This window comes from Eschrichtius robustus, chromosome 20 (assembly GCF_028021215.1).
Source record: "Eschrichtius robustus isolate mEscRob2 chromosome 20, mEscRob2.pri, whole genome shotgun sequence".
NCBI classification, from domain to species: domain Eukaryota; kingdom Metazoa; phylum Chordata; class Mammalia; order Artiodactyla; family Eschrichtiidae; genus Eschrichtius; species Eschrichtius robustus.
In genome coordinates, this window is record NC_090843.1 from 64031382 (window position 1) to 64059159 (window position 27778).

Genomic DNA, 27778 nt, shown 5'->3' on the forward strand with positions numbered 1-27778 from the left:
TGTGGGCCTGAGAATATATCTGGGGACTTCCAGCCTCAATCACACACCAACCCAGGTACCTGGGAGGAAGCACAGCTGAGCGGAGTGTGGGGTCTGGGGTCAGACTCCTGGGTTTGGACCCCAGCCCAGCGGCTCACTAGCTCTGTGAACACGGGCACATTACTTAACCCTTTATGCTTCAGTCTCCTCATCTGTAAAATGGAAACAACAGTAGTTCCTACTTCAGAAGCAGTGTGAGGCTGAAATGGGGTATTATATGCAAAGCACTTAGAAGGCTGCCTGGTACATATTCAGCCCTCAATAAATGCTAACTATCGTCCTATTGTCATCAGTATTACTGTCATTGGGATCATTATTCTGGGCAGCCAGATAATCAATGTCCACTATGATCTTTATACATGCGTATGTACAGACATTGAGATGTATGGGAAGAAACAATATGTGTGGAGCTTTTAAAAGAAAAATGACATGACAATGACTTACCTGTTTCATGAGATCATTACCATTTAGCACTGGCTTGTGATCCACTCAGAAATGGTGACTTGGGCCATTACAGCCAAACGTGTGAGCACACACGGCCCTCGGGGCCCCCAAAAGACGGTCAGTGATGACCCGGAAGGAGACCAGGGGCTCACTGAGATTTCCAAAACTTTTTAGTAACAAAAGCCTGTTTGCAAATTATATCTTCTGTAAAAACGCGACATGCAACATAGACATAGTGATAGTCTATTAGTACAAATTTATAAGTTCAAAAGTTGACTTGTTAGCAGGGCAGCTGTTGAGAGCAATGGGGCTATTCTGAAGACGAAACCTTTACACCTGAGGCCAAAGATGACAGACATTGTCTTACACCAGCTTCAGACTCCACAAAATTTAAATTAGCAGCAGCTCCAGAGAACCCAGAGTCCACAGAAAACAGCTTGAAAATCACTCCTAAATGCTGACATACTCAGAATGAAGTGTCTACAAATAATTTTCAAAAGGTCTGAGAAAAATACGCGCACACACACACACTACACACATATTCAGTGTGTGTATGTGTATACACAGAGAGAAAGAGAGCACAAATGCAACAAACTGCTAATAATTGGTGAATGTGGGTGAAGTGCATGTGAGTGTTCATCATTCTATTCTTTCAGCTTCTCACAGGTTTGAAGTTTTTCAAAATAACTAATAAAGCTATACTGCTAAGTTAGGAAAAATGACTGTAATAGACTACTACCTAACCATAGCCCCTCAGCTCACCACCGCAGCCAAAATGCCCTTGCAAACGCAGGGCAACCCAGAAAAGAGATCTGAGGACACACTGAGACAACTCTGCTTCAGGTGGGACCAGGTTCACACAGTGATTCTGGTACCAAGGAGCTGGATGATCTTGAGCTCCCTGCCTGGCTTCTCTGAGCCTCAGTTTCTCCATCTTACTGATGATGAGGAAGGAGGAGATGAAGGCAGATGATGAAAATTATGCTACCTTCTATTATGAGATCAAATGTGTGAGGCCAGTTGCCTCTGCTCTTGGTGTTATTACTACCCCGGATTAAACCAAAAGGTTGGCGATACCGTGAGCATGTCTAGCGCCCACATCTGGCGACCGGGCACCGATAAAGGCAGCGTAAGTCATTGCTGGGTTGGTTGGCCGTGAAGGTCTTGTAAAGAGTTGGGGTGGGGACAGGAATCAGGCCGGGAAGGAGATCAGTGCTAACAGCTCAAGCTCCTCTATCTGACGGATGCCTGGAGAAAAGGCCAGAGTGGATTAGCATCTCACCCACCAGGAAGGCCAGACAGAGGAGGGAGGCCCAAAGCGCCTGAGTATATAAGGGGGCACATTACCCCCAGAAATGCTGCAAGTTGAAAGTACAATAGCTTGTTCCTGAAGGTCCAAATAAATTAGGATTTTAATCTGTGAAGCTGACAGACTTCAAGGGAGCAGTTTTACAATCCAACTCAGCCTTGGTTCCACGCTTGAGGGCCCAACCTTGGGAGTCAGAGATTGGCTGGAATCCTGCTGCTTTCTTACTAGGGCTGCGGCCTTGGGCAAGCCCCTCGGCCCCTCTGGGCCCCCATCTCTCCTCCTCTGTAGAAGATGTGTGATCACCAGTGCCCTGCAGGGTGTCGTAGGGTGAGGCTTACATTCGTTAGTGTAAGTAAGCCTGGTGGTTACTTCTGCTGCCGCCCCATCCCACATACACAGGTGTGAGCACACACACACGTGCACACACAGCATGTCAGCTGGCTCAGGCAGGGAAACTGGAGCCATTTGAGATCGGGTGTCAGAGTTTAGAATGTGACCTTGGCGGATGGCGGGATGCGACAGCCTGATGGGTAAGCCAATGGTGGGGAAGTGGCGCCGGTGGTACCCAAAGAGGTAGGCGGGCAAACAGGTCTCGTTGGAGTAAGACCCAGGAGGGGAAAACACTTCTCAGAGGAAAGCTTTGGGGCTGAGACGTACATCTGGAGATTTCCCAAATATCCAGGTTACGAGCAGCCTGAAGGCTCCGTGCAGTCCCCTAGCTTCCTTCTGCCCTTTGCATTCTGTTTTGTTCATGATTCTGATTAAAGCCTATACCACCCCAAATCTTCACCTCCTTTGCCGGCCCCCTGCATGGTGTAGCGAGCCCCAGAAGGCACGGCTGCTGTACCCCCATCAGTTCCGCTGTCCTGCCCAACGACGTGCACCTGAGGTTCTGCTGGTTCCCACCCAGCACCTGACCTGGGTCAGATGGCGGGAAGTCAGGGAAGGGCTCAGGCTGCAGAGCAGGAGGGTCTCGGCTACGGAGCAGCAAACATACCTCCACCCCGCGACTCATTTGCCGCCCTCGGCTGCCCGCCTCTGTAGATGGAGATCATGAGTCTACCTCGCTCACAGGCGGGTGATGTGTTTGCAAAGGCACTTGATCACATGGGAAAAGCTGTACTAGGATCGTTCTCAAGAGGAAAGGTGGGAAAACCATCGTGTTTGAGCCACCGCCTGCCCATCAGGTGGTGTCACACTTGTTGGCAAAGTTAACTGAGACGAGTCCTCGTTCCTGAGAAATCGTGGAGTTTCCAGTTGCCATTTGCCCTTTGGTTTAAAGAGAAGCAGGTGGGGAACGAGGGCATTGGCTAGAAATGTCTCCCTCTCCGGGAGGGAGAGAAAAACGAGATCACAGAAAAGTTCTGACCCTGCTGACATGGCCGGGTCCTCAAGGAGATCGGGTGACTTCCTGCTTGTTCGGAAACTCGCGGGCACTTGCTATTGGTATGAAGGGCGGAACAGATTCAAGAGAGTAGGTGGGGCAGACAGAGGTTCTCAAACCCAAGCCTGCATCAGAACCCCCAGAAGCCTTGTTAAAACACTGCCCCAGAGCTTCTGATTCAGCAGGTCTGGCTGACGCCTGAGACTTTGCTTTTCTAATAGGTTCCCAGGTGGCGCTGATGCCGCTGGTCAGGAAGCCACACTCTGAGAACCACTGACGTTCATGTCTCAGAACCTGTGAGCGTAACCTCGTTTTAGAAATAAACACAAACACTTTTTTCAGAACGTCCTACTGAGCATCCTTGACCAAGTTTTGCCTTTCTGAGCCACCAACCTTTTCATTTTCATTCCATAAAATACTACCTATCTCACAGGGCTGCAAAGATTAAATGAGGTAAGAAATGGGGAACGGTCCTCAAAATGCCAAAGCCCCCCCTACTCATCATTAACTTTAAAAACCTACGCTTTTTAATTTTTTTTAATTTTTATTTTTTGCCGGCGTCGCAAGGCATGCGAGATCCTAGCTCCCTGACCAGGGATCAAACCAGAGCCCCCACCCCGCCCCCCCGCAGTGGAAGCGTGGAGTCTTAACCACTGGACCGCCGGGGAAGTCCCCAAACCTAAGCTTTTTAGAGGAAACCCGAGGGCCTCAGCAAAACTTCAGTGAAGGAACGTGGTAGCCAGCGGTGGGTGTGAAGAGGAAAGAGGATCCAGAACCTCTGGAACGTCTGACCAGCTGCACCTGCTATTATATGTTCCTGTCTATGCTTAGGGAGTTGCCAAAGACAGTGGAGGCTTCTGTGGGACATACAGAAGAGTGGCACACACTGACACAGCTTGGGGAAAATGACAGAGGGCGTAAAATTGGCCTTTGTTATCTTTTTTAATTTTTTATTTTGTTTGCTTTAGGCGATTTTCAGTTTTTGGACCCAGGGAAAGAAAAAAGATAAGCCCATCGCTTAAGGCAATGCTAATGCTCAATTTTGCTTTGATCTTCTATATCGAGAAGAAAGGTCTTAAAACCAAAACTGAGTGGACAAAAAGAGGAACTGAAGTTCAAAACAGGTAAGGAGACACCCAAAGGGTTCCTTTTATGAATCTGAGCGTGGCCTAAACTAATTACATCTCACGACAATGACACAATTTACCAACGTGACTGAAATCCAGGCAGTAAATTTTGAGAAATTAGGGAGAATGGTGGAGGATGAAAACAGGCAACATTGTCTTGATTTTTTAAAAGAAAAAAAAGGTAGATTCTGGAAACAGCAGGTGAGGTGTGAACTTACACCAGAATTCTAAAATGGTTTGTCAAATATTATGTGAGCATTTGGGGAAGAAAGTAGGAAGCATCAACAACCCAGCCAAGCTGATCTCACTTTCCCCCTAGAGAGCATCGTTAGAGAGGAAATGCTGACATAGTATATCCTGATCTCTGCCGCTGAAAAGTCCTTCATGGCGTCCAGTGGATAAAGGGGCATAAGGTGGGCTACATTAGCAAACAGTTCTACTGATGCATAACTTATTGAATAACTAAACCCAAAAGATATTGGCTGAGGACTGCAAAATTCTAATCAATATAGGTATCAACCTAATCAATATGTGTATCAACAAGAGTAAGATTTAAGAAGAAAAGGTTACCAATTCTGTAGGTGACACCAGGCTAGGAAGGAGAGCTATTACACTGGGCATAGAGTCATGAATAAAACTATCTCCGCAAGCAGCAATGATGTGATGAAATTTAAAATTCAAATTTAAAAATTTCTAAGGATACACAGTATAGCCCAGGGAACTCTACTCAATACTCTGTAATGGCCTATATGGGAAAAGAATCTAAAAAGGAGTGGATATATGTGTATGTATAACTGATTCACTTTGCCGTACAACGGAAACTAATACAACATTGTAAATCAACTATACTCCAATAAAAATTTTTTTTAATATTTTAAAGGTCAATAAAATTCAAAGCTTTTAAATTCAATTAAAAAAGGTTCAAATCCTATACTATATAAATCCTAGAATTCAAATGTAGGGCAGGGTCTCTGGAAACGAGTCAAGTGACGCTGCAGTAAAGTACTCTTGACACAGGACCGTCAGACCGGCCGAAGAGGAAGGTACTTGCCTTGACACAGGTCACGGAAAAGACCCAGAAGTTGTATTTCCAGGGAATCCCGAAAGGGGCCTCAGGTTATGTCCTCAGAAACCCACTTAAATACAGTTTGTCATTTGCCTAAAGGTTTGATGAATGTACATCATTAATCTTAGGGAGCGCGTCTGTAGAGAGAAGGGGGATGTGATCAGAGGAGTAGAAGGTCTGGAAACCACAAAGGAAAGTGGGAGATAGAGTGAGAAGCCAAGAATAATTACCGGGGGGGAACGGCGTGAGAGCTGCCCTTGAATGAGGAATCAGACGCGTCCACACCGTCCGGGCGGCTCCAGGGGAGAGGAAGGAGCCCCGTCGCCTGAGGTCACAGAGACTAGGACTCGGACCCCACTAAGACATTCCTGCAGTCCTCACTGTACCCAAACCAGGTGAGCATCCATGTGAGGTAGTGAGCTCTCCGTCACAGCACAGCTGCAAGGCCCAGTCAGACGTGCGGGTGCAAAGCGACGGAGGCCGTAAGACGCTCTACTCCTACGAACGCAGTTCATGATGTGGTTTATTCCCGTGCACACAACACCCACCGTCGAAGGAGGAAGGCAGCATGGGGTAGCGGTTAGAAGTACAACATCGGCCCTCCCAGATCTGAATCCCAGCTCGGCCACTCACTCACCACGTGACCACGATGAACCTGAGCAAGTTCACTGACCCCCACCTGAACCACAGCTTCCCCATCTGCAAAATGGGGACGGTGTAAGCAGCTACCCCATGGGGCTGCCATGAGAGCCACGAGGGCTGACGCACGGGAGGAGCTCAGGACAGTGCCGGGGACGCCGGGGAAGCGAGATAAAGTTAGCAATTTATTCTGATTCCTCTGCAGTCTTTCTGATGGTTCTGAGGATTCCTGGTGACCACCTCTGGGCACAGTGCGCTGTTCACCCGTGCAGACAGGACATCACGAGAAGATGGTGAGGGGGACTTCGGGCCTGAGGATTATTGCAAACGTGGGGAACAGCGCTGCATGGAGCCCAAGGCGGCGGCCAGACACCCTTCCCCTCATCCTCTGACCCACGTGATTTCTAAAGCCAGCAACCGCTGGCAGGGATTCTGCCCCCCAGTCAGCCTTAACACGCAAGCTGCCGCCCCATCTGTGTGTTAGCACAGGTCTGGGCTCTGGACCCCGGCATCTAGGGAGCGGGCTCCACCGGGGTCGGTGCCGGCTTCTCGGGTTCCTCTCCCAGATCCGCAATCCGGATGGCGTTGTCCTTCTTGGAAAGCCAGAAGGCTGGGTAGACGGGCTCCGAAAACTTACAGTCGAACCGGTGCACCAGCGTCATGGCGTCCGGCTCAACGCCGTAGAAGGAGAGGACGCCTCCGGGGAAGTCCACGTAGACCCCCAGCCTCTGACAAGGGCGGGCCCTGAGTGGGGTCTCCGTGTCACTGTGCCAGGCCGTGAACCCTTTGCCATCCCACTGGAGGCTCCAGGAGAAGTTGTTTCCGGAAATGCAACCGTTGCGTTCCTCGCCCTTGCGGTCGATGCCCTGGCACGTCAGGCCCACGTAGATGCCCGCCCCGGAGAGCTCCACCTCGAAGTAGTACCTGTGCAGGTAGAGGCTCTGCTGGGCCAGCACCTGCCGCCAGTGTGTGAACCTGCTGGGGAGGTCCGGGTACGGGTGCGCCCAGGGCGTGGTGTTGGTGACCTTGCGGTTGTCCTCCTGCAGCCGGAGGTACCTGTGTGCCGTGTCGGGGTCGAAGGCAATGTCACAGGCATCTGAGGGGACACAGAAAGTCAGGGGCTGCCAGCTGATTCAGACCCAACACTTCAAACCTAGCGAGCCTCCAAAGGACGAAAAGACATCCGTCTCCCAGACCCCTGTTCCTTCCCAGAAAAGAGGTGGGTGAAAACCAGAAAACAGAACGCAAGTGTGATATTGTGATTTACAATAAATATATATTTGGTCTCTGGTTCCCGGTTGCCGGAACAAAGCTCCCTGTAATCTCCTGAGTCGTAAGTGCACTAGGACCATCTGTTGTTCTGATATTTGGTCTTTGGCCCCTGTTCCTGACACAGAGCTCCTGAAACCCTTGTAATTTCCCAGGTTATACATGTTATCTTTTGTTCTGACAAGGCAACTCTGGGTGGGCTCCTGGCGGGGGCTGGCTGGTCACCAGAAAGACCAAGTCATGACTAGAAGCTTGGAACTTGCAGCCCTAACTCCTATTCTCATGAGAAGTGAGAGGGGCTGGAAATGGAGTTAGTGGGCCACCATGCCTATGAGATGAAGCCTCCATAAAATCCCAGTAGTGCAGGGTTCTGAGTGCTTCCAGGCTGGCAAACATCCACACCAGAAGGCGATGCACCCCATCTCCATGGGGACAGAAGCTCCTGCGATCGGGACCCTCCCCGGCCTTGCCCCGTGCCTCTCTCTCTCCATCTGGCTGCTCATCTGTGTCCTTTATCGCATCCTTTAATAAACTGGTGAACGTTAAGTGTCTCCCTGACTTCTGTGAGCTGCTGTAGCAAATGCTCGAGTCCAGCGGGGGCGGTCCTGGGAACCTCTGATTTGTAGCCAAGTCGGACAGAAGTTGTCCGTCACCTGGGGACCCAATACTCGCGACTGGCATCTGAAGTGGGGGCCATCCTGTGGGATCTGACGCCATCTCCAGGCAGTGCCAGAACCAAGTTAAGTTGTGGGACGCCAGGCCAGTGTCACGGAGAACTGCTTGCGGGGGGCACCTCGCCCACGCAGGTCGTAAGTGGTCCCAGACCCCTTTTGACAAGTCACTCCACCTCCTTCCTTCCTGAAGCTCAAATTGCTTGGAATTTACTGTATTATTTGCTGAACTGAATCAAGAAATAAAACCTACGGATGGGCTCATGCTTTCATTCATTCGACAAATACGTCCTGAAATCCACGCCCTTTTCTACCCAGCGTCGGCAAGGGTTTGGGGCAGACAGGCGCTCATACACCCACATTTGATTCACTCATTTGTTAAAATATCTGGCCAATATTTATTTAGCAGAGGAACTCTCAAGCAGTCCCCGCCCCACACATTCTCCTCCTGGTCCCAGAGAACAACACCTCCACGCACCCAGGTGCCCAAGTCCCACTCCACTTCTTTTCCCTCATCCTCCCATGTCTTGCCCCACCACACACACAGGCAGCCCTGAGTCCTGTGGATCCCACCCTCCGTGCCCTACTTCACCCCCATCTAAGCCGCCCCCAAATCTCCCCCAGAGGGTGCAGTAGTCCCACGCCGGTCGTGGTGCTCTCTCCCGCCTCCCCCGCCCAGACCTTCTCCCCGACAGGAGCTCGCTTCGGGGAGCCAGCTAAGGTGAAGCACGTCGCCCCAGCTTACAGCCTCTGACGGTGCCCCTGCCCTTAGGATAAAGCAGTGACCCGCCTCCCTGGCCGCCCGGCCCGGCGTGACTGGCGCGTGCCTGCGTCAGCAGCCTCGTCTCCTGCCCTCTCCCCCTTGACCTCCACACTCCAGCAGCCTGACCTCAGACCCACCCAGCGCTGAACCCGCTCGGGCGGCTTCGGCACAGACCGTTCCCTCCGCGGTGGGGTCCTCGCCCTGACCTGAGTCAGGGAGATCCTGACTGATCCGTTGGGATTGTGGCTGTGAGTCTGTCCTCAAAGAGGTCTCCACGCCTGCCTGTCAACGTCTCTCGGAGCACCCTGGCTTTATAACTTCCTGGTACTCATCACAATGTGTAATTATTTATCAGTGTGTTTGTTTCATGAATGTTCTCCTTTCATTCTATCAGCTCCACATTTTATGTGGGACTCTATCCTGGGCTTCTAGCTCTGAGAAGATGCTCGGTATACACGTGCCAAATGAATGAGTGCGTTAGTACTCTTCTCATCCGGGGGACCCAGGGCTCCTTACAGCGTAGGTGATTCTATGCCTTGGGACAAGCAAACCAGAATGGGTCTGGAACATTCTGTGAGTGCCAGAAAGCAGCAATACTCTTTAGAATGTCAAGGGCAGAAGGTCAATGCTTAAAGGACAAAGAGGCCAGCTTACAAGTGGCTCCCACTGGTCAGTCAAGCTGGCAATTTGACAGAACTTGGACAGGTGAAATGATCTGAGTCCATAAAAGGCTAAAACTTCACAGCAATACTCTAGGAGCAAAAGTTAATGTCATGCATGAAAAAAGACGACTGTCATGCAACAGAAAACAGATTATAATAGGATGTGGTTCACTTTTATTTTAACGTTAAGCACAAAAGGTGTTTGGCTTCTTGTATTAACTATATCTGTTAGTAAAACATACATGTGGGGCTTCCCTGGTGGCGCAGTGGTTACGAATCCACCTGCCAATGCAGGGGACACGGGTTCGAGCCCTGGTCCGGAAAGATCCCACATGCCACAGAGCAACTAAGCCCGTGCACCACAACAACTGAGCCTGAGCTCTAGAGCCCGTGAGCCACAACTACTGAAGCCCATGTGCCACAACTACTGAGCCCACATGCCACAACTACTGAAGCCGTGCACCTAGAGCCCGTGCTCTGCAACAAGAGAAGCCACCGCAATGAGAAGCCTGTACACCACAACAAAGATTAACCCCTGCTAGCCGCAACTAGAGAAAGCCCGCGCGCAGCAACGAAGACCCGACGCAGCCAAAAATAGATAATTAATAAATAAATAAATTTATTAAAAAAAAAAAAACATAGATGTGCTGGTGTCAGGAAGCAGGAAAGAATAAATCAAGGAAACTGTGTGGAAACCGAGAGGTCCTGGGGAAAATGAGGAGCTGTGGAAAGAACAGGAGACAGTCATCGAACCCGAGGCTCCACGTCACGACCAGAGCAAAAGGGGTTCAGGAGTTGGTCAGCCAGTGCTCACCCCCAGAAAGCAAGCAGAAGCAGGGTTCAACGGCACGTTCCAAAGAGATGAAGCAGCTGCATGTCCTAAAAGTGAGCCTTGACTACCCAGATGCAGCCCTTCCTCTCCTGGGAGATGAAACCTCCCTGCCTTGTTAACCATAAGGAAGTAAATATTGATTGGAAATAACATGTTTTCAAAACTGCTGACAGACCAGGACACTCCCACATCATGACGGGACAATGGGTTTTGCAGTTCTGGCCAAGTCAGACTTAACAGGGAGCCATTTGGGAACTAGCCGGGATCTCTGAAAGGGCCAAGGTCAAGCAGGACACAGAAGGACAAAGGGACTGGACCCAGATTGGAGACAAAGAAACAACTGTGACCTTGGACCGGACTTCCAGCCAGAAAAAGGACACTGGGAGGAATACCTCGTGAAACCTGAATAAATTCCATAGATTACTTAATAGCCTTGCAGCAATTTCATTTTCCAGGTTGGATCAGTGGACCGTTGTAACGTAAAGTGTTAACGCTTAGAAAAACTGGATGAAAGGTATACAAGAATTCTTGGTCCTCTTTCTGCAATGTTTTCCTAAGTTTGAAACTGCTTCAAAATGAAAAGTTCAAATTTTTTTTAAATTAAACTTTTTAAAATGTACCATTTGGGCATAGACCCTGATGTTGCAAGAACCTGAAACCTACGTGAGAGACGGCATCCTTGCTTCCAAAGCCTCACACGCACGTCCACACCCAGGGAGAGGGAAGTTGCTCACAACTTACACTGGAGGAACTGCTGCCTGGTGCTGGGCTCGGGTTCCGAGGTCCAGTGTTTGTGTTCAGTGAAGGCACACACCTGAGTTCCGATGTCGTACTCCTCTAGAAAATCAGAGAATTGTGCATGCACACCTGTCCAGGTGGGCAGGAGAACCTAAGAAGCAGGAACCCCCAGCCCCTCTTCCCTGGGCTTCCTCGGGGAAGAAGGGCCCGGACACCAGTCACGTGTCAGAGACCCCTGCTCAACGGACCACACGAAAGTAAAACACACTGAGGAAAGACCCCAGCCTGACTTGGATTTCACCTGAAAGTACAGGCGTCAGCAACCTCAGAAGCTAGTCTCGGAGATGCCGGCCGAGGGCGTGACGTGACTGACTCACATTCTCGGGTCTCAGTCATCAAGCTAAGTGTCCATCAGTAGCACGGCTAGCCAGGGGATGGCTCTGAAAATGAGAAGCTCCCCGGTTCTGCTCTCCCTCCCAACTCCCACCTCCCCCGTCAGCCCCTCCGAGACACTACAAGCCACAGCCTCTCACCTTCCTTGGAGAACTCCTGGAGCTTCTCCTTGTAGTTCTGCAGCAACTGGATCAGGTGCGCGGTGGAGTCCGTGATGACCTTGCGGATGCCCGAGAGCTTGTCCTTGAGTCCAATGTAGACACTGGGGAAAGCATCGTCCTTCATGTCCTTGAACTTGCAGTACTCCTGCAGGAAAGGACACACGGCAGAACTTGCCCTGGCTTCTGTGCTTCTTAAACAGGGCTGCCCTCCTCAATACGGCACCTTCCGCATCTGTAAAATAGGCTGATGGTGACGTGCACTTCACAAAGAAAGTGTGTGTAATGGGTCCAGCTCAGCGTCTGATGATGTAGAAAGCATTCGTGTTTTTTAACTGGGAAAGTGGACTTTTAAAAATCAAGAGATACTAGGCACCCACGAGCAGATGCAATACATAGCCCAGACAGGGAATCGAAGGACAAATGTGTTACACCAACAGCGCAGATGGCGGTAACGTTCCTGCAACCTTCATTCTATCAGTACTTTTTTTTTTTTTTTTTTAACTAATTTAAACACAAGCCACGACAGGGATGGAGGAACGGGTGTAGCACTTGGAAGATTCACAGACAAGTCCTCAGGCGGGAATGCTTGCTGCTGCATTTTCCTGGTCAGTTCAATCCAATACACAGTGTTCTCTAATTCTTGTTCTGTGCTTTAAGAGTTTGAAAAGTGTTTTCACATAGATAATCACATTAAGCCTCTTATGCTTCAAAACTCTGCAGTGATCAGGAAAGATCGCTTTCAGGTGTAACACATTATCAAAATTCAAATGCAATGGAAGCACTGAATTACAGACTGGGTACAGCAGAAAACTTAGTGATGAAAACAGTTGTACCAGAATGGTTAGATTAATGGAAGAGAAGAAAGAGGCCAAGCCAGAGAGTAGATAGGGAGAAAAATAAACATTTTAACACCATATGTAGAGTTAGTGCCATATATGATAAAAGTAACATTTTAGATCACTGGGGGGACTTCCCTGGCGGTCCAGTGGTTAAGACTCTATGCTTCCAAGGCAGAGGGCGAGGGTTGGATCCCTGGTCGGGGCACTAAGATCCCTCATACCGCACGGCACAGCGAAAAAATAAAAAATAAAATAAAATAAAATGGTCTGTTTCTAAAAAAAAGAATCACTGGGGAACAATACATGTCATTTCGATTGGATAAATATTTGTGGAAAAAGAAGTTATGTTTAACTAAAATAAGTTGTCCTATACTAAAATATATTTTATACATATTAAAGTTTTTATGTTAAAGTTACCAAAGGAGAAAAAAAAAAGAGATTTTATTTCTTTTTTTTAATTATTTATATGCTCTTTAGGAAACTCATGACATGGGAAGCCAAATTTTTCTTCATAGTTTCTTTGTTTTGATATTGAAAAGTAAAGGAACTGAAAGACATTCTTTGGTATGTCTGTCTGTCTGTCTCTGTCTGCTTCTCTTTCTCTCACTCATTACAAGGCTAATGATGATTATCTTGGGTGATGGGAATATGGATGATAGTGTTCCTTTATATTTTTCCATATTTTCCAAGTTTTTTTTTTCAAAATAAACATCTATGTTTGCCGTTAACTAGAAGGGAATCTCTTCCCAAAATGCAATAAAAGAATTATTTGTGTGTAGGAATATTAGCACTGAAGGAGCCCTGGAAATCACTGACTCCGACCTGCTTGTTTATAAATGAGGAATCTGAGACGCAAAAAGGTTAAGTGACTTGCTAAAAACTACACAGCGCTCTAGTGACAGATCCAGGAGGATGGAATGTCTGATGGCAGGTGGCTTAACATACAATGAATGGCACATTGTAATGAAAGGTCTCATCTTCTCTGCTGGGCTGTCTGTCCTCAGTCACCCCAGCACGTGCAGCCCTCTCCGAAAGGCAGCAGGACCCCGGTCTCACCCCGGCCCAGCAAGCATCCCTCCACACTGTCGGAGTGGTTTATAAAGCACACTGAGGCCTGAGCTCATCACCCCTCACCTGAAGTCCTCCCTGGGTTGCCGTGACTTCACGATGAAGAACAAACTTCTACAGCCAGATGCCCACCTGGCCCCGCCAGCCTTGCCTCCCATCGCTCTGTGCCCAGCATCCCACACCCCATCCTTGTGAAAGCACCTTAGTTCCCCAAATCAGCTGTGCCGTCTCAAACCTCTCTGCCTTTGCACATGCCGCTGCCTCTGCTGGCACATGATGCATCTTCCACGACCCGGTTCCAGCCTCTCCGCTCTGGAAAGCCCTCCCTCCCGTACTCGTGTACTCAGCCGCTCTCTGTCCTCACAGCTCCCTGCACACCTGATTATCAGCGGGCAGTTCCCCTCCCCCGTGCGCCGCAGGCCGAGCAGAGTGAAGGTCTCCCTGTCATCAGCGGCAGGGCGGCCCATACCTCCAGGAAAAGCACGGGGCTGCCGATGGCAGCGATTCTGTCCAGCTCCTGCCTGGTCTTCTCCATCTCTGCGCTCCTGTACTCCAGGTGGGTCTTGATGCCGTTGGCCTGACCCAGGGCAGCTTGCTCCTTCTCCTCCAAGAAAAGCATCACGTCAGCCTGGGCCTTCCTCATGGCAGCAAGGAGATCCCCAAACTGCTCCTTCGCCACCGCCTTTACCTCCGACACCGACACCTGGCGGTGGGGGGGTGGGGGGGGGTTGGGGGGGGGTGAAGAACCTGTTAGTGAGGCGTCCAACCTTCTCAAAGCTCAACACGCAAAAATGCAAACCCGAGAAACCCACAAATCAGGGAGCGATTTCCTATCGTAAGAGGAAGCCTTTATTCTCATTTGAATCCTGGGTTCCCGGAAGCAAGAAGGACTCTCCAGGGTGTAAGTACTTATTTGCCAATCATTCCCTTAGTCTCTCATCCATCAGATGGGGGAGTGAATTATCTGATTTCTGAGTCCAGCTCTGACAGTTGGGCTGCTCTTCAAGTTTGTGACATCAATCTTCCAACCAGGACAATGTGCGTATTCAGTATACTTGATAGTCATGTTTCTTGTGGTAAAATAATAATTTGGCTTCTTTGTACAAATCAGTAGCATGAATCTGCTTCCTTAGCATTTCCTTTACGTCCAGTTAAACTGCCCACCGGGTCCATCTGAGCCAAAAGCACACCTAACCCTATGGTGTCTGTGCCAGGCACAAAATGTTTAGGGTGTGTGCAGGTGTCCACAGCACCTAAACATCGCAGGACCAGCCTACCTATGCAGAATGGAATGCCACGTTCAAAAATACGTAAAACAAATTCCATGTGATGAATAGCAAGGATCTGCATGATGGCACTTGTGCATGTGGGATTCTATCCTTCCACATCCTTTACAAATGCCTTCAGTCAACGTCATATTTACAACTTCAATCCACGTTTTCAACCGTTTCCACTTCTCTTTGGTAGTTCTTAGGTCCTGGTGCTGATGGCTCCCTCTGACAATGCCCAACTCCAGATCGTTGCCCCAACACAAATTACCTGGTTCAATTTCATGTAAAGTTCTTGGAAACACTTTCCTTTGCTCACCCTCCCTTCGCACCGCTCCACAGCCCGGAGCCCATGCCCCGCCTGCCTCAATCTCCCCCATTGTCCCTCCATGACCATCCCATCTGAGAGCCCTCTGAGCAGCCCCTCCAGGTACTGTTTTCTGTTCTCCTGGGGTCCTGCCACCTGCCTGGTCACTTTTTAGTTACATAACATAGTAATACAATAACGGCCACATTTAGGAAGTGCTTATCATGGGCCGGGCACTGTTCTGAGCACTGTATACATATTCTCTCATGGCAACCCCAGAAGGTAAATACAGATGGCCCTCCATACCTGCGGATTCCACATTCACGAATTCAACCAACCACAGAACGAAAACATTTGGGAAAAAAATTCCAGAAAGTTCCAAAAAGCAAAACTAGACTCTGCCAAGCTGGCCACTATTTACATAGCATTTACATTGTTATCTGGTATTGTAAGTAATCTAGAGAAGATTTAAAGTATACGGGAGGATGTGCGTAGGTTTACAGGCAAATACGGGGCCATTTTATACAAGGGACTTGAGCATCTGTGGATTTTGGTATCTGTTGGTGGGGGGGGGATTGGGGGTTGTCCTAAAACCAATCCCCTGAGGACACAAAGGGACGACTGTACTACTACAGTCCCCATTTCTTAGATAAAGAAACTAAAGCACCACCATTGCAACAGACTGAGTCATTCTTAGGTCAAGGAAGCAACACTCCCAGGCTCTCCTGTCCCATCAACCTGGGGGCCCTGGACAGTTCTTGTTGTCTCTGTGTCCTCATGTACCTCCTACACGGTGGCCACTGTGGTAGCTACCTCACCTGGTTACCATGCAGTTAAGAGAAGAACTGAGTAGGGATCAGAGTGTCTGGAAAATAAAGAGCTGGAAAAAGGCAAGATGCTCCACGCGGTTCTCCAGATTACACTGAGCAGGGAAATCAACAATCTCTGAAGGTTTCCAAGACTTTCAAGGGATAATTATTGTTCTTCTTTTCGTAAGATTATATGGGTGAGAAATAGGTATTCATGCTTCCACAGCTAGTTAGTTATAAACACCAAGGAGGAAGAAATTAAGTTGAAATGGTTACATGTATTAGATATGGATGGATGGATGGATGGATGGATGGATGGACGGATGGATGGATGGATGGGTGGATGGACGGGTGAGTGGATGGGTAGGTGATGGATGGATGGATAGACAGATGGATGGATGGATGGATGGATAGGTGGGTGGATGGATGGATGGATGGATGGATGGATGGATGGATGGATGGGTGGATGGGTGGGTGGGTGGATGGACGGGTGGGTGGATGGACAGGTGAGTGGATGGGTAGGTGATGGATGGATGGATAGATGGATGGATGGATGGATGGATAGGTGGGTGGATGGATGGGTGGGTGGATGGGTGGGTGGGTGGATGGATGGATGGATAGGTGGGTGGATGGATGGACGGATGGACGGATGGACGGATGGATGGATGGATGGATGGATGGATGGATAGACGGATGCGTGGATGGATGGATGGATGGATAGGTGGGTGGATGGATGGATGGGTGGATGGGTGGATGGATGGATGGGTGGATGGGTGGATGGGTGGATGGATGCATAGGTGGGTGGATGGATGGACGGATGGATGGATGGATGGATGGATAGATGGATAGGTGGGTGGGTGGATGGATGGATGGATGGATGGATGGGTGGATGGGTGGATGGGTGGATGGGTGGATGGATGGACGGACGGATGGACAGATGGACGGATGGATGGATGGATGGATAGACAGATGGGTGGATGGATGGATGGATGGATGGATAGACAGATGGGTGGATGGATGGATGGGTGGGTGGATGGATGGACGGATGGATGGATGGATGGACGGATGGATGCATAGTGGATACGTAGGTGGATGGATGGATGAATTGATAGAATCATTCTTGATATGCAAAGATGCTGCTGCTGACTGACTGCCATAGGGTAGTTGTTTTGCATTCTCCTCTGAGTTGTGGTTATTGGCTTGCCACTAATGAGAAACCTTTGCGGAACTGTTTGGGTCTACTTAGAGTTTATTATAGAAAGTGTTCATAAACCAGAGAGACTAAAACTAAGTAGCCTGGCACGCCACTGGCCTTATCAAATACCATCCACTAATCCAGCAACTCTCACCTCTCTTTTCTGGCTGCCAGGATTTAGGACTGGTGAAAATCGCATGCAGAACACCCTCCCATGATGGAAGAATCCAAGATTATGCATAATTTCTGGAGCTCTAGCTAACCACCCCCCTTGACTCCCACATATACCCTTTTCTCCCGGTCAAAAAAGCATATGCACATATACAAATAAGGACACTGTCATTACAGGACTAGCTTGCTTCTACTCTATAACATTAAAAAGTAAATCCCTTGCCAGTTCTGAATCTTGAACTAATTTCATAGCAAATCCCCGTAACAAGGTGAAGTCACCCTGCGGTGTGGCCGACCTTATCTGTACCCACAGTTCTCACCCAATGATAAAACCCATGGGGCCCGTGGACATGGGGGCCGGGCCTGCACCCTGCATCCCACAACCCCGGGTGGGCCTGGCTGAGCACGCAGCAGCTGCCAGGTGTGCCAAAGCCCGGCAGGTGACCCCGGCCAGCCTTACCAGAACGGATTTATGGTTGGCTTGGAGCCTGGCGATGGCGTCTTCATTCAACTTGAGTTTCCGCTCCATGTCTAACTGGGTGCTCCGAAGCTCAGCCTAAGAAGAGGAAAGGTCAGCGTCAAGGAGGCAGGAGCCCAGGGCACTCGGAAGGTCCCCAGGAGCAAAGGCACCGTCTGCCCTTCTTCCATGGAAAGGGGAGTCAGTCTCAGAAGCTGCTCTCAGAAGCCAGGCTGGAGCACCCACCCTCAGTGGAGGCACAGAGGGTCAGCTGCGTGCCGGCACTTCCCAGGGTGAACTGGCTAAAATGCAGGGAGAGCTTACGCTGCGCTGGGCATCGCTTCAAGCATTTCTCTGCGTCACCTCCTATCATCCTGACCATGCCCATAGCAGGTAAACACATTATCTCCATTGTACAGGTGAGAAAATGGAGCCACCTATCCAAGGTCACACAGTTGTCAGTGGAGTTGAGTCCAGCCCATCCGGCCCCAGAACAGCCTTACAAGGAGCACAGGGCGCTTGAAGTCGGGGGTGGGCGTCCCAGGGTTCCTACTTAGCAGATGAGACTTCGGGAAAATCTACTTAACGCCTCCACACTTGCATTTCTTCACCTGTGAGGTGGGAGCAGCTAAAGTGCCCAATTCACAGGGTTCCCGCAAGGATGGGAGGCGTGTCAGCAGGAACTCTGTACAGTAGCGGGCACGTTGCAGGTGCTCCATCCGTGTCGGTGGCGTCATTATCCTCATCATCGTTACTAGCGCTACCTCGGCTGCTTTCCATCACGGACTCTTACTCTCTGCCGGGTGCAGGCAGAGCGAACCCTCCCCGCCAAGGCAAGTGGCCGCCTGAGAACCCCGGGTTTGCCCAGGTCGACGCCCCTGCCCAGCCCCACTCTCGCCTCCTGAAACTCCCCAAGCACTGTCTGCTGAGAACGTGTCGAGGCATGAAACCAGAGCCTTTGCGAGCTTCAGAGGCCCTGTCACTTTCTGCGTCCACAAGGGCACGAGACAGCAGCAACAGAAAGAAGAGCTTTTACTGATTTTCACAGCAGCGTGTCTGCACGCCAGCTGTGTCGTCATTCACCCTAACAGAACTCGGGGTGCGGGGGCACCGTGACGCGTCTCCCCTTCCTCCCACTGAAGCCCGCGGGAATCCCAGGCCCCAGTGGTGGCAGCCCAGGCAGGCAGGGGACTCATCTCCCTCTGCAGAAGCCCGGGAACGTTTGCTCAGGCCCTGCGGCCCCGACTCAGAGCCGAGGGAGCCCAGGTGACCTCCCGCCCCTGAGACCTGAGACCTGATGCCCAGGAGTGGGGGAAGCAGGGAAGATGCGGGGTCTGGCCTATTTGGGGGCAATGTGGAACCTTGGTCTGTCTAGAAGGCTTACTACCCAGTGACCTGCTCCAGGACGGGAGGGGACACGAGCTGCTTGTTGAAAGGTGGTGGGAGACACAACAGAACACACAGTAGCAACGAGTGCAGAGTGTGTTAAAGCGGTCGGCCCCAGCACCATCCGGGGTCACAGGAGACCCCCAGAGTGTCCAGGGAGGTGGTTTCTCCCCACTGTCTGCGGACTGCCATAAAAGGAGAAAGGGACTCCCAAGTGCCTAGTGGGGACCTCTGAGTGAGTCACCCCACAAGCAGGCACTCCTGCTTACCACAAGAGGCGGGGCCACTTGGGAGACCAGCATCTCCAGTTTTTCCTGTTCCCAGGAAATGACGGGGTGCCCAGACCCTGGCTCCGGGGTGTCCCAGACCCTGGCTCCGGGGTGTCCCAAGGCGTCAGCCATACGCACATCACATCGCAGGCCCAGGCAGGCCCCACACAAAAGCAGGACAGCAGTGCCAATGAGAGTAGACGGCCCCATGTCCAAGGGCACAGAGAGTCCTCCCCGCTTCAGCGGGGTGAGGACAGATGCTGTGCAAAAGGCACCATATCTGGGGTACAAGACCTGCCTCTCTCAGGCTCTACGACCCTCATCAGATGGTTTAGCGTCTCCTCTGGTGCCTCAAGAATATGTTAACAAAATCGTTCTTGCTTCTGTCTCCAGGGCAAAGGGGGTACCCAGCTCAGTGGCCAGGGTCGGGTTAGAGATGCAAACTGGAACAGCAGGGGGAGGGAGAAGAGAGGAGGAAATTCCAGATGGTGTCAGTCGCTTGGTGTTTCCCTCTGGAGAGTCTGTGTCTGGGAACACTAGGGTCCCAGCTGGGCCCTGACTTCACTCCTTGGCCAGCTGATGAGAGCTCGCTACATGCCAGTCCAGTTATATAAGACACTGTCCCTGCTCTTGAAAGACATACAGCCTGCTGGAATGTTCAGGATAAAACAAGTTGCATAATACTGAGTCCAAGGCACTCCTCGGAACTTCTAGGAGAAATTCTCCTGAACAGCCTCAAACCATCCCCCTTTTGGCAGCAGATGGGCCGTGAACAATGCTGGTTAACGGCGCCCCCAAGAAGCGGGAACACTTGTGGCTCTCAGACCTTGGCTCCTGCTCCACCTGGAGACTGTGTCCGAGATCCCCACCGTATCCTGAGCTTTCTGGAACCAATGCTGAGATTGGACGCAGTGACCTTCCACTAATGGACTTGAAGGTCTAAGACGGGGCCCAGCCGAGCCTTCCTTCCCCCAAGATACCTGCCCTGACCTCACTGCTGGGGGTCTTCCTCCTTGGAACACGCAGCAGGGCCTTTGTGCTGCCCCAGCCCTTTGGCATCCAGGGAGACGTGGACCTGCCCTGGCTTCCTGACTACAGCCCACGCTCCCTGAGATAGTGTAGCACACTTAGCCCACAGAAAGTACTTGATAATGTTTGATAAACTTGAAAAGGAACAGAAAAGAACAAACAGGAAAGCAGTCACAGAAAGAGTGCAAACTTCACAACTCACACACATGCATGCCACAGCTTCATTTCCCAGCAGCGAGCCTGAGTTCAGAGAAGGTGAGTGGAGTTAAGATTAGCTGCTCTTAAAAGCTAAGGGAAGGGCTTCCCTGGTGGTCCAGTGGTTAAGACTCTGCACTTCCACTGCAGGGGGCACAGTGGTCGGGGAAGTTCTGCATGCTGCAGGGTGCGGCCAAAAAGAAAAAAAAAGCTAAGGGAGAGGGATGGCCTGGGAATTTGGGGTTGGTAGATGCAAACTATTACATGTAGAATGGATAAACAACAAGGTCCTACTGTAGAGCACAGGGAACTATATCCAATCTCCTGGGGCAAGCCATAATGGAAAAGAATATTTAAAAAAGAATGTATAGGGCTTCCCTGGTGGCGCAGTGGTTGAGGGTCTGCCTGGCAATGCAGGGGACACGGGTTCGAGCCCTGGTCTGGGAAGATCCCACATGCCGCGGAGCAACTAGGCCCGTGAGCCACAACTACTGAGCCTGCGCGTCTGGAGCCTGTGCTCCGCAACAAGAGAGGCCGCGATAGTGAGAGGCCCGCGCACCACGATGAAGAGTGGCCCCCGCTCGCCGCAACTAGAGAAAGCCCTCGCACAGAAACGAAGACCCAACACAGCCGAAAATAAATTAATTAATTAATTAATTTTTTAAAAAATGTATATATGTGTAAAACTGAGTCACTTTGCTGTACAGCAGAAATTAACACAACATTGTAAATCAACTACACTTCAATTTAAAAAAAAAACAAAACAACTAAGAGGCCTTGGGACGCTGGCCTGGGCAAGGGGAAGAGCGGAGTCCCCATTGGGAAGAGCTGGGCCCTGGAAGCCCAGCGGCACAGAACAAATCATCAGAGAACACCCAGAATTCCCAAATCCAGAGTTTTTGCCCACTGGCGTAGCTAGAGACCGTGGGAGCCTCAGAAGGGGCTCTGTCGGTGAACTGAGAAATCAGCCGCTCTGTGGACCCGATGCAGCTCCCGGCCGCTCTGTGTCCCTGCTGCTGACCCCGCTGTTCACGGTTTCCCTTGCACAACATGCCTGAGTGACTGGCGCTTAACTCGATCCAAAGTGACCTTCAGCAAGCGGCTCCAGCGGGCTGGGGCTGGCTGGAGGAGAGATGGAGCTTCTGGAGCCTTACTTATGTCTAATAAGACTTTCAAAATAATCCTGGTGGTGGCTGCAGCCTCATCCAGGTACTGTGTCTTCGGAGCTGGTCTCCTGGGCTCCTTGCAAGAAACCTTTTGGCTCCTGAGCCGTGGCAGGGCCACCCAAAAAGCGCTTACAGAGCACACACGCACTCTCAGCGTTGAAAGCAAGGATGCAGGGTGGAAAGGCAGGAACTCTGCTAGGCACACCAGGAAGCAGAGGCTGGGAACTGGGCCCGCACCAAGGATCTGGGGTACGGGGCTGCTGCATCACACCTGGAACCGGCCTGCTTTCAGCACCAAGAACTGCCCCAGTTGTCTGTATTTTACCTGACACCGCTCCCTCCTGGGATACCTGAATTTGGGGTTCCACACACGAGAAACACAACCCTCCCTGCTCAGAATGACAATTACCCTATGTCTCTGTAACGCACCAGCTTACGCTACGTTAAAATTCACATTGTATCTATGCTGCTACAGGCATAGAATTTCTGAAAGGAAACAGAAGAAAGAGTAGATCGTGGTGTCTGCCTCTGAGGAGGGAGATGGGCAGATCCAGGCTGGGAGGGAGGCCTTGTCTGGGAAAATCTATCTCAGTATTTGGTGGAGATTGTTTCTGAACGGGGACATGCATCACTTTTCCAGTTAAACATAACAGAATTCAGATATTATACCCTGAACAAGGGGAAAGCAGTACACTCTGCTTTAATCTCTCTACGACATGTGTGGCAGGCTTTTGGTGCCAAAAAAATAAAGTAAGGTTATAATATTGTGACCTTGGGGTCCTTCCCTGTGTTCCTCCAGTGGGGTGGCTTTCCAGAAGCTTCCATTCCCACTCCATGGCTTAGTCGTCTGTATGAGTCTGGACAAATTTGGTGAAGACGAAAAGAGTCACCACCTCAGTGAGTTATTCCAGGACTGGATGGGAAAATCCACGGAAAGCACATAGCACACCCCAAGGCTCCATGAAGACCATGGAGTCAATTACGTGGAACTTTATCCTCTGGCCTGTCTGCTGACCCAGAGCCTCCTCTGTGAACGTGGCTGTGAACGTGGGGAGTGGGTGGCAGTGACCTGCTCTCCTGCCCGGACATTTCCTGGCACTGGAGATGCTGGGAACTGTTGGCAGGTAGATTGCAGAGCTGATAACAATGACTCACTGGCATCTGGAATACAGAGCTTTCTGGAACAATTCCCACTAACGCTGGATAAAATCCATGCTTAAGGGAGGGTGTGGAGGAGCGGGTCCCCCTCCAGGAAGCTCCTTGTCCGCTGCCCAGGGACCCCGGGGCCAAGACGCTGCCACGGGCCTGGCGGCCGTGCTCAGTGCAGACAGGGAGCTTGCCCAGAGTCTGTACACAAGAAATGTGGGACAAAAGAACTGCACTTCCCCACTGAGAACAAACGTGCTCGTGGAAAGTCCGAGTATGAGAAACGAAGCATATGAATCCATTCCCAGGAACTTCTCCAGGCTCTCAGCTTTCTCAGGGCAAAGAAAAGTCAGCTGTTCTAGAAACGGTTGCCCTACCTGATGGGAATAAAATTACAGGCTACGAGCACAGTATTTCTCAGTCTCTCCTGACACCTCTATCTGATGAGGAGATTTATTTTCCCTAAGGTAAGCAGTCCTTGACATTGTACCTGGAGGGAAGTTTCCAGTTCTCTCTTATCTCGGCACTATTCAAGCTCTTGGATTTCATACCCGGTATCTCCAGAGGGGCCCTTGCTACTGATCTCTTGTTTGGGGTAAAGGGAAAAAGAGAACTTCGGGCAAAGTTTTGGCTCTTTTCTCTTGAACTTCTGCCAAGCTTTACATTGCATTCGTTGCCACTCAGATCCAGCCAGAGGGAAACATCTTCTGCATCCAACACCCACCCACGGATCAGTCACCAAAAGCTGAGTGAGAAGTAGCAGGAAAGTAGCCAGAGGAGCGACAGACGCAGACAGAGAGAGTACAGGGACAGCAGGACCGAGATGGCGACAGAGTAACCGACTCCAGTTTCCAAAGCCAAGTGCAAGAGACAGGGATGCTGGCTGCACAGCCAGGGGCCAAAGCTAAGAGCACAGGAGTGAAGCCGGCAGCCCCAGGAGCCGAGGCAGAGCCCAGGCCTCTCCCTGACCCACGGCCTCCCCACCTCCCTCTCCGCACGGACCCCGGCACTTGCCTCCTTGTCCCTGTGGGCGGCATCGAGGGAGACAGAGGCATGGCCCCTGTGCTCGGCCCGGCCGCACTCCTGGCAGATGCACTGCCCATCGGGGCAGCAGAAGGCAACCAGCGGGCTGCGGTGGGCCAGGCACACGAGCAGGTCCCGGTCCTTCACGGGCTCTGCCAGCTGGTGGCCCTGCAGCCTGCTGTTCTCCTGGTGCGGCCGCAGGTGCTCTGGGCAGTAGTTCACCATGCAGGTCAGGCAGGACTTCATGGCCCTCACCCTGTTGGCCCCGAGGCAGAAGTCGCACAGGACCTCCTCCTCCTCCTCCACCTCCGCCCCAGGACGCCCCTGCCAGGCAGAGCCACGGCTCTGTCCCCAGCTCTCCCCCGGGGAGCTCCCTAGGGAGGCTGTGCCCTCTCCTTCTGCTGGGCTGGCCAACCCAGAGTCTGGGCTGAGAGTGGCCGGAGGGTGAGCGGGGACCCCGGGCAGAGGCCCTGGAGCCGTCAGATCAAACTCAGCCATGTGGAAGTTCTGCGCAGGAGCTGGGCTTCCTCTGCTCCTGGGCCCAGGATCCTGCCGCCCCAGTCAGATGGGAGAACCACGCCCAGCTGACGGCAGCTGCGGCAGGATTTTAACTGTTTCCTCCCCCCAGAGGAAGCTCGGTCGGTCGTCATTACTCTGCTCGGCTTAGAGGACGGCCAGCTGCAGTGGCCACAAGGCAGCCCGAGTCCCCAGGCTCAGAGAGGCCCAGGCTGTCTCCCCACAGGCTCCGACCCGTCCTCCAGCCCAGACCCGAAACTGCTATTCTTCTGTGAATCATTCGCCCCCCCCATAATCTCAGCCAAGCTGGGGGATCGGTCTGGAAAGGACTGGAGATTCCTGAGCTCCGCGGTCAAAGCCCTCGCACAGAAACGAAGACCCAACACAGCTAAAAATAAATAAATAAATAAATTTATTAAAAAAAAAAAAAAAAAAAAAGATCAGGAGACCCACCTGAGACCCGGCACACACCCTCATCTTGTCAGAGACCTCACCTCTGAACCACTGCTATAAAACCCCTCAGCAGATCCTCCCGGGCTGGGACACATAGTTCTTTGAGGCAGGCACTGGCTGTGGCCCCCTTTGCCTGGCAAAGCGATAAAGCTATTCTTTTCTTTCTACTTCACCCAAAACTCCGAGATTCGATTTGGCACCAGTACAGAGAAGCTGAGCTTTCGGCATCAGTTAGGACTTCAACATCCGATGCGGGGTTTTGGCGGGGGGCGGGCGGTTCACAGTTCAGCCCATAACAGACGCCAGGGGAGAAGGTGGGAAGCATCTCGCTCCTCAGACGAAAGGTGCTCCTGGGCAGCGCCACTGGGTGGGGATGCCAGGTGGGCACCAAGGAACCCAGGACCGTTCCAGGGTACCTGGCCCCCAACGTTTGTACCCTAGAGCAGCAGTCCCCAACCTTTTTGGCACCAGGGACTGGTTTCACGGAAGACAATTTTTCCACGGACCGGGGTCGGGGGGAATGTTGCGGGATGAGTCAAGCGCATTACATCTACTGTGCACTTTATTTCTATTATCATTACATTGTAATATATAATGAAACAATTATACAACTCACCACAATGCTGACAGGAGGCGAAGCTCAGGCAGTAATGCAAGCGATGGGGAGCGGCTGTAAATACAGATGAAGCTTTGCTCGCTTGCCCGCCTCTCACCTCCTGCTGTGCAGCCTGGCTCCTAACAGGCCACAGACCACCACTGGTCTGTGGCCCGGGGGTTGGGGACCCCTGTCCTGGAGAGGTTCTACAGCTCCCCCACAGGATTTCTTCATATACACTCAAGTGGATTTGGAAAACTAATGGAACAGAGGGAGAATGGGGTGGGGGCCAGTCCAGCTCGCCCCTGAGATTAGGGATGGGGTGGGTCCAAGTCATCGCACTCCCCCCATGGCTCTCCACCCCGTGTGATTTGGCAGGATCTGGATTAAAGCACATAAACCAAGGGGCAGTTCTCGTCACTGACCGAGAATTCCCGCTTGGTGTTGGAGGGCATGGAAAACAGTAAAAATCTATGTCAGATGCAGCTCTGTTGATTGTCAACATGTACAGAGCATGCATGTCATGATGGCCTAGATGCGGCTCTTTTCAGCAGTACGAAGGTTCCTGAGTATCCCTGACCTGGCTGCCCTCTTCCACTGCTGAAGACACGCCAGAAGAGGTTCCCAGAGGTTCCCCTGCGTTTCATTTCATGGTTTTAAATCTCTGGCCAGGAGGGAAAGGAGCTGGCTTCTCGCAGCCCAGAACGTTCCTGGAGTTTTCTCCAACATTTAACGAATAGGGTTGCTTTCTTTTCTGTCCCTCTCTCTGAATGACCTGGTTCTGGAAGCTGAACTGGTCCACCCACATGCCACAGAGCCTCTGATATTTCTGGGGAGGGGGAGGTGGCGTGGCTGCCCAGCCTGACCCGTTCCACAACCTCAGGCGCCAATCAGGGGGCACTGAGCCAGGCTCTCCCTTATCTCCCCCGCCCCTTTTCTCCTGCTGACCCCGGAGGGCAGCCCGCAGCTTCGCTCAGCCCGTCCCGGTGCCCCATCGGAGCTCCAAGCGACCAGACATTCCGCAGCAGCTTGGAAAACAGGAAACCTGACTTTTCAGTCCCAGCCTGAACTGGGAAAATCATTTGTCCTCTCTCAACCCCAGCTTCCTCATCTATGAAGTGAGGAGGTTGGCCGAAGCCAGGGCTGGTAAACAGATTCCCAGTGTGGCTCTCGGGGAAACTGTGCTGTGTCTGAGATCCTCCTGAGCTTGTGGGAAAAGGGCGCCCTGGCCAAGCTGTGACATCTGCCCGGACTTGGGCCTGAGAGCACTGACCCCGTGGCGGCCTCTGGCCCTCCCAGGACCACAGAATCCACCTCAACTTCTAAACCCCCTCCCCCGCCAGGCCTGACACAGCACCTTCCGGCCGGCCTCCCCAGGAGCTGCAGGGCACCTCATCACACCCAGGCCTCCTGGGTCAACGCTCCCGCACCGGAAGGCGGGGTTAACGCCCACGTATGTCCTAGACCCTAATTCCCTCTTGACCCAGCGCTCAGTCACCACCCCGCCCCCGTTGCGCCCTGAGCACCCCAATATCCTCAGCCTCTTCTCAGACAGTCCCCTGCCTCCCTGCCTTAACCGGAGCTCGGCTTTCGCCAAAGACGCTGCTTCTCCTGCCGCCTCTCGGCTGGTGCTATCCTTCTCCCCCCAACCGCCCCCCACCAACGTATCTCAGAGCCGAGGCGGGGGGTCCTCCTGACCCCCCGTCACAACGTCCAGACCACCTCCCGGCCCTCTCATCACACCTGCTCCCCGGACGTCAGATGGCCCTGCAATTCCACCCTGTCCTGTCCTCCAGGCCAGCCTCCCACCACTCAACCTCACATGAAACGAGTGTCTCTCTTCGGCACAAAACAAATTTTGTAATTTCCTTCTTTCCTGAATCAAACCTGCCACCAGGGATGTTAGGGCCAAGCTGTGGCTTGGTATTCCTTCCCAGAATTGAGGGAGGTTTCCCTGCTCAGAATTTCGAAACTCAAACTCTACCAAGCCATGTGGTAGGAAATCGGTCGGCAGGTAGGTCATCATTAATCTTTCATCCAGTTGACTCTGTGATGAATAATCCCACAAACTGACAAACTCCCTCGGAGTCACATGAACGATGGCTGCCAACAGATCCCCTCCCAGTTTATGGGTTTAAGGCCATCACCCTGAGGGATCTGCAAGAATTCAAGAAGAGCATTCTCAACCCAAAGACTCCATCTGGCAGCTTCAGACTAAGGAAGCCCCGCAGCCTCTCTCCTAAGGAAACAGCTTCAAAAATCTCTCTGGATATTTTTCGTCTGTGTCTGCCAAGCCGTGACTCACAAACCTAGCTAATATTTGTCCGTCAGAAATTAAGAAAAAGCAGGCAATCAGACTGAGAAAAATAAGAATAACATAATAAACCAG

The 27778-nt window shown here is 51.5% G+C and overlaps 1 protein-coding gene across 1 annotated transcript in view; it reads right to left on the minus strand.

The window, feature by feature from the left end:
- LOC137755589 (F-box/WD repeat-containing protein 10-like) overlaps positions 1 to 24370 on the minus strand; it is a 61071-nt gene extending 36701 nt beyond the window's left edge. The window contains exons 1-8 of the mRNA XM_068531789.1: positions 23817 to 24370; positions 17615 to 17710; positions 13874 to 14107; positions 11477 to 11642; positions 10947 to 11042; positions 6530 to 7104; positions 6007 to 6068; positions 2583 to 2710 (exon numbers count right to left, since the gene is read on the minus strand). Of these exons, the coding sequence (XP_068387890.1) occupies positions 2583 to 2710; positions 6007 to 6068; positions 6530 to 7104; positions 10947 to 11042; positions 11477 to 11642; positions 13874 to 14107; positions 17615 to 17710; positions 23817 to 24323 (1864 nt within the window). The 5' untranslated portion in view covers positions 24324 to 24370. The remainder of the gene's footprint in view (positions 1 to 2582; positions 2711 to 6006; positions 6069 to 6529; positions 7105 to 10946; positions 11043 to 11476; positions 11643 to 13873; positions 14108 to 17614; positions 17711 to 23816) is intronic.
- Between the last annotated feature and the right edge of the window lie 3408 nt (positions 24371 to 27778).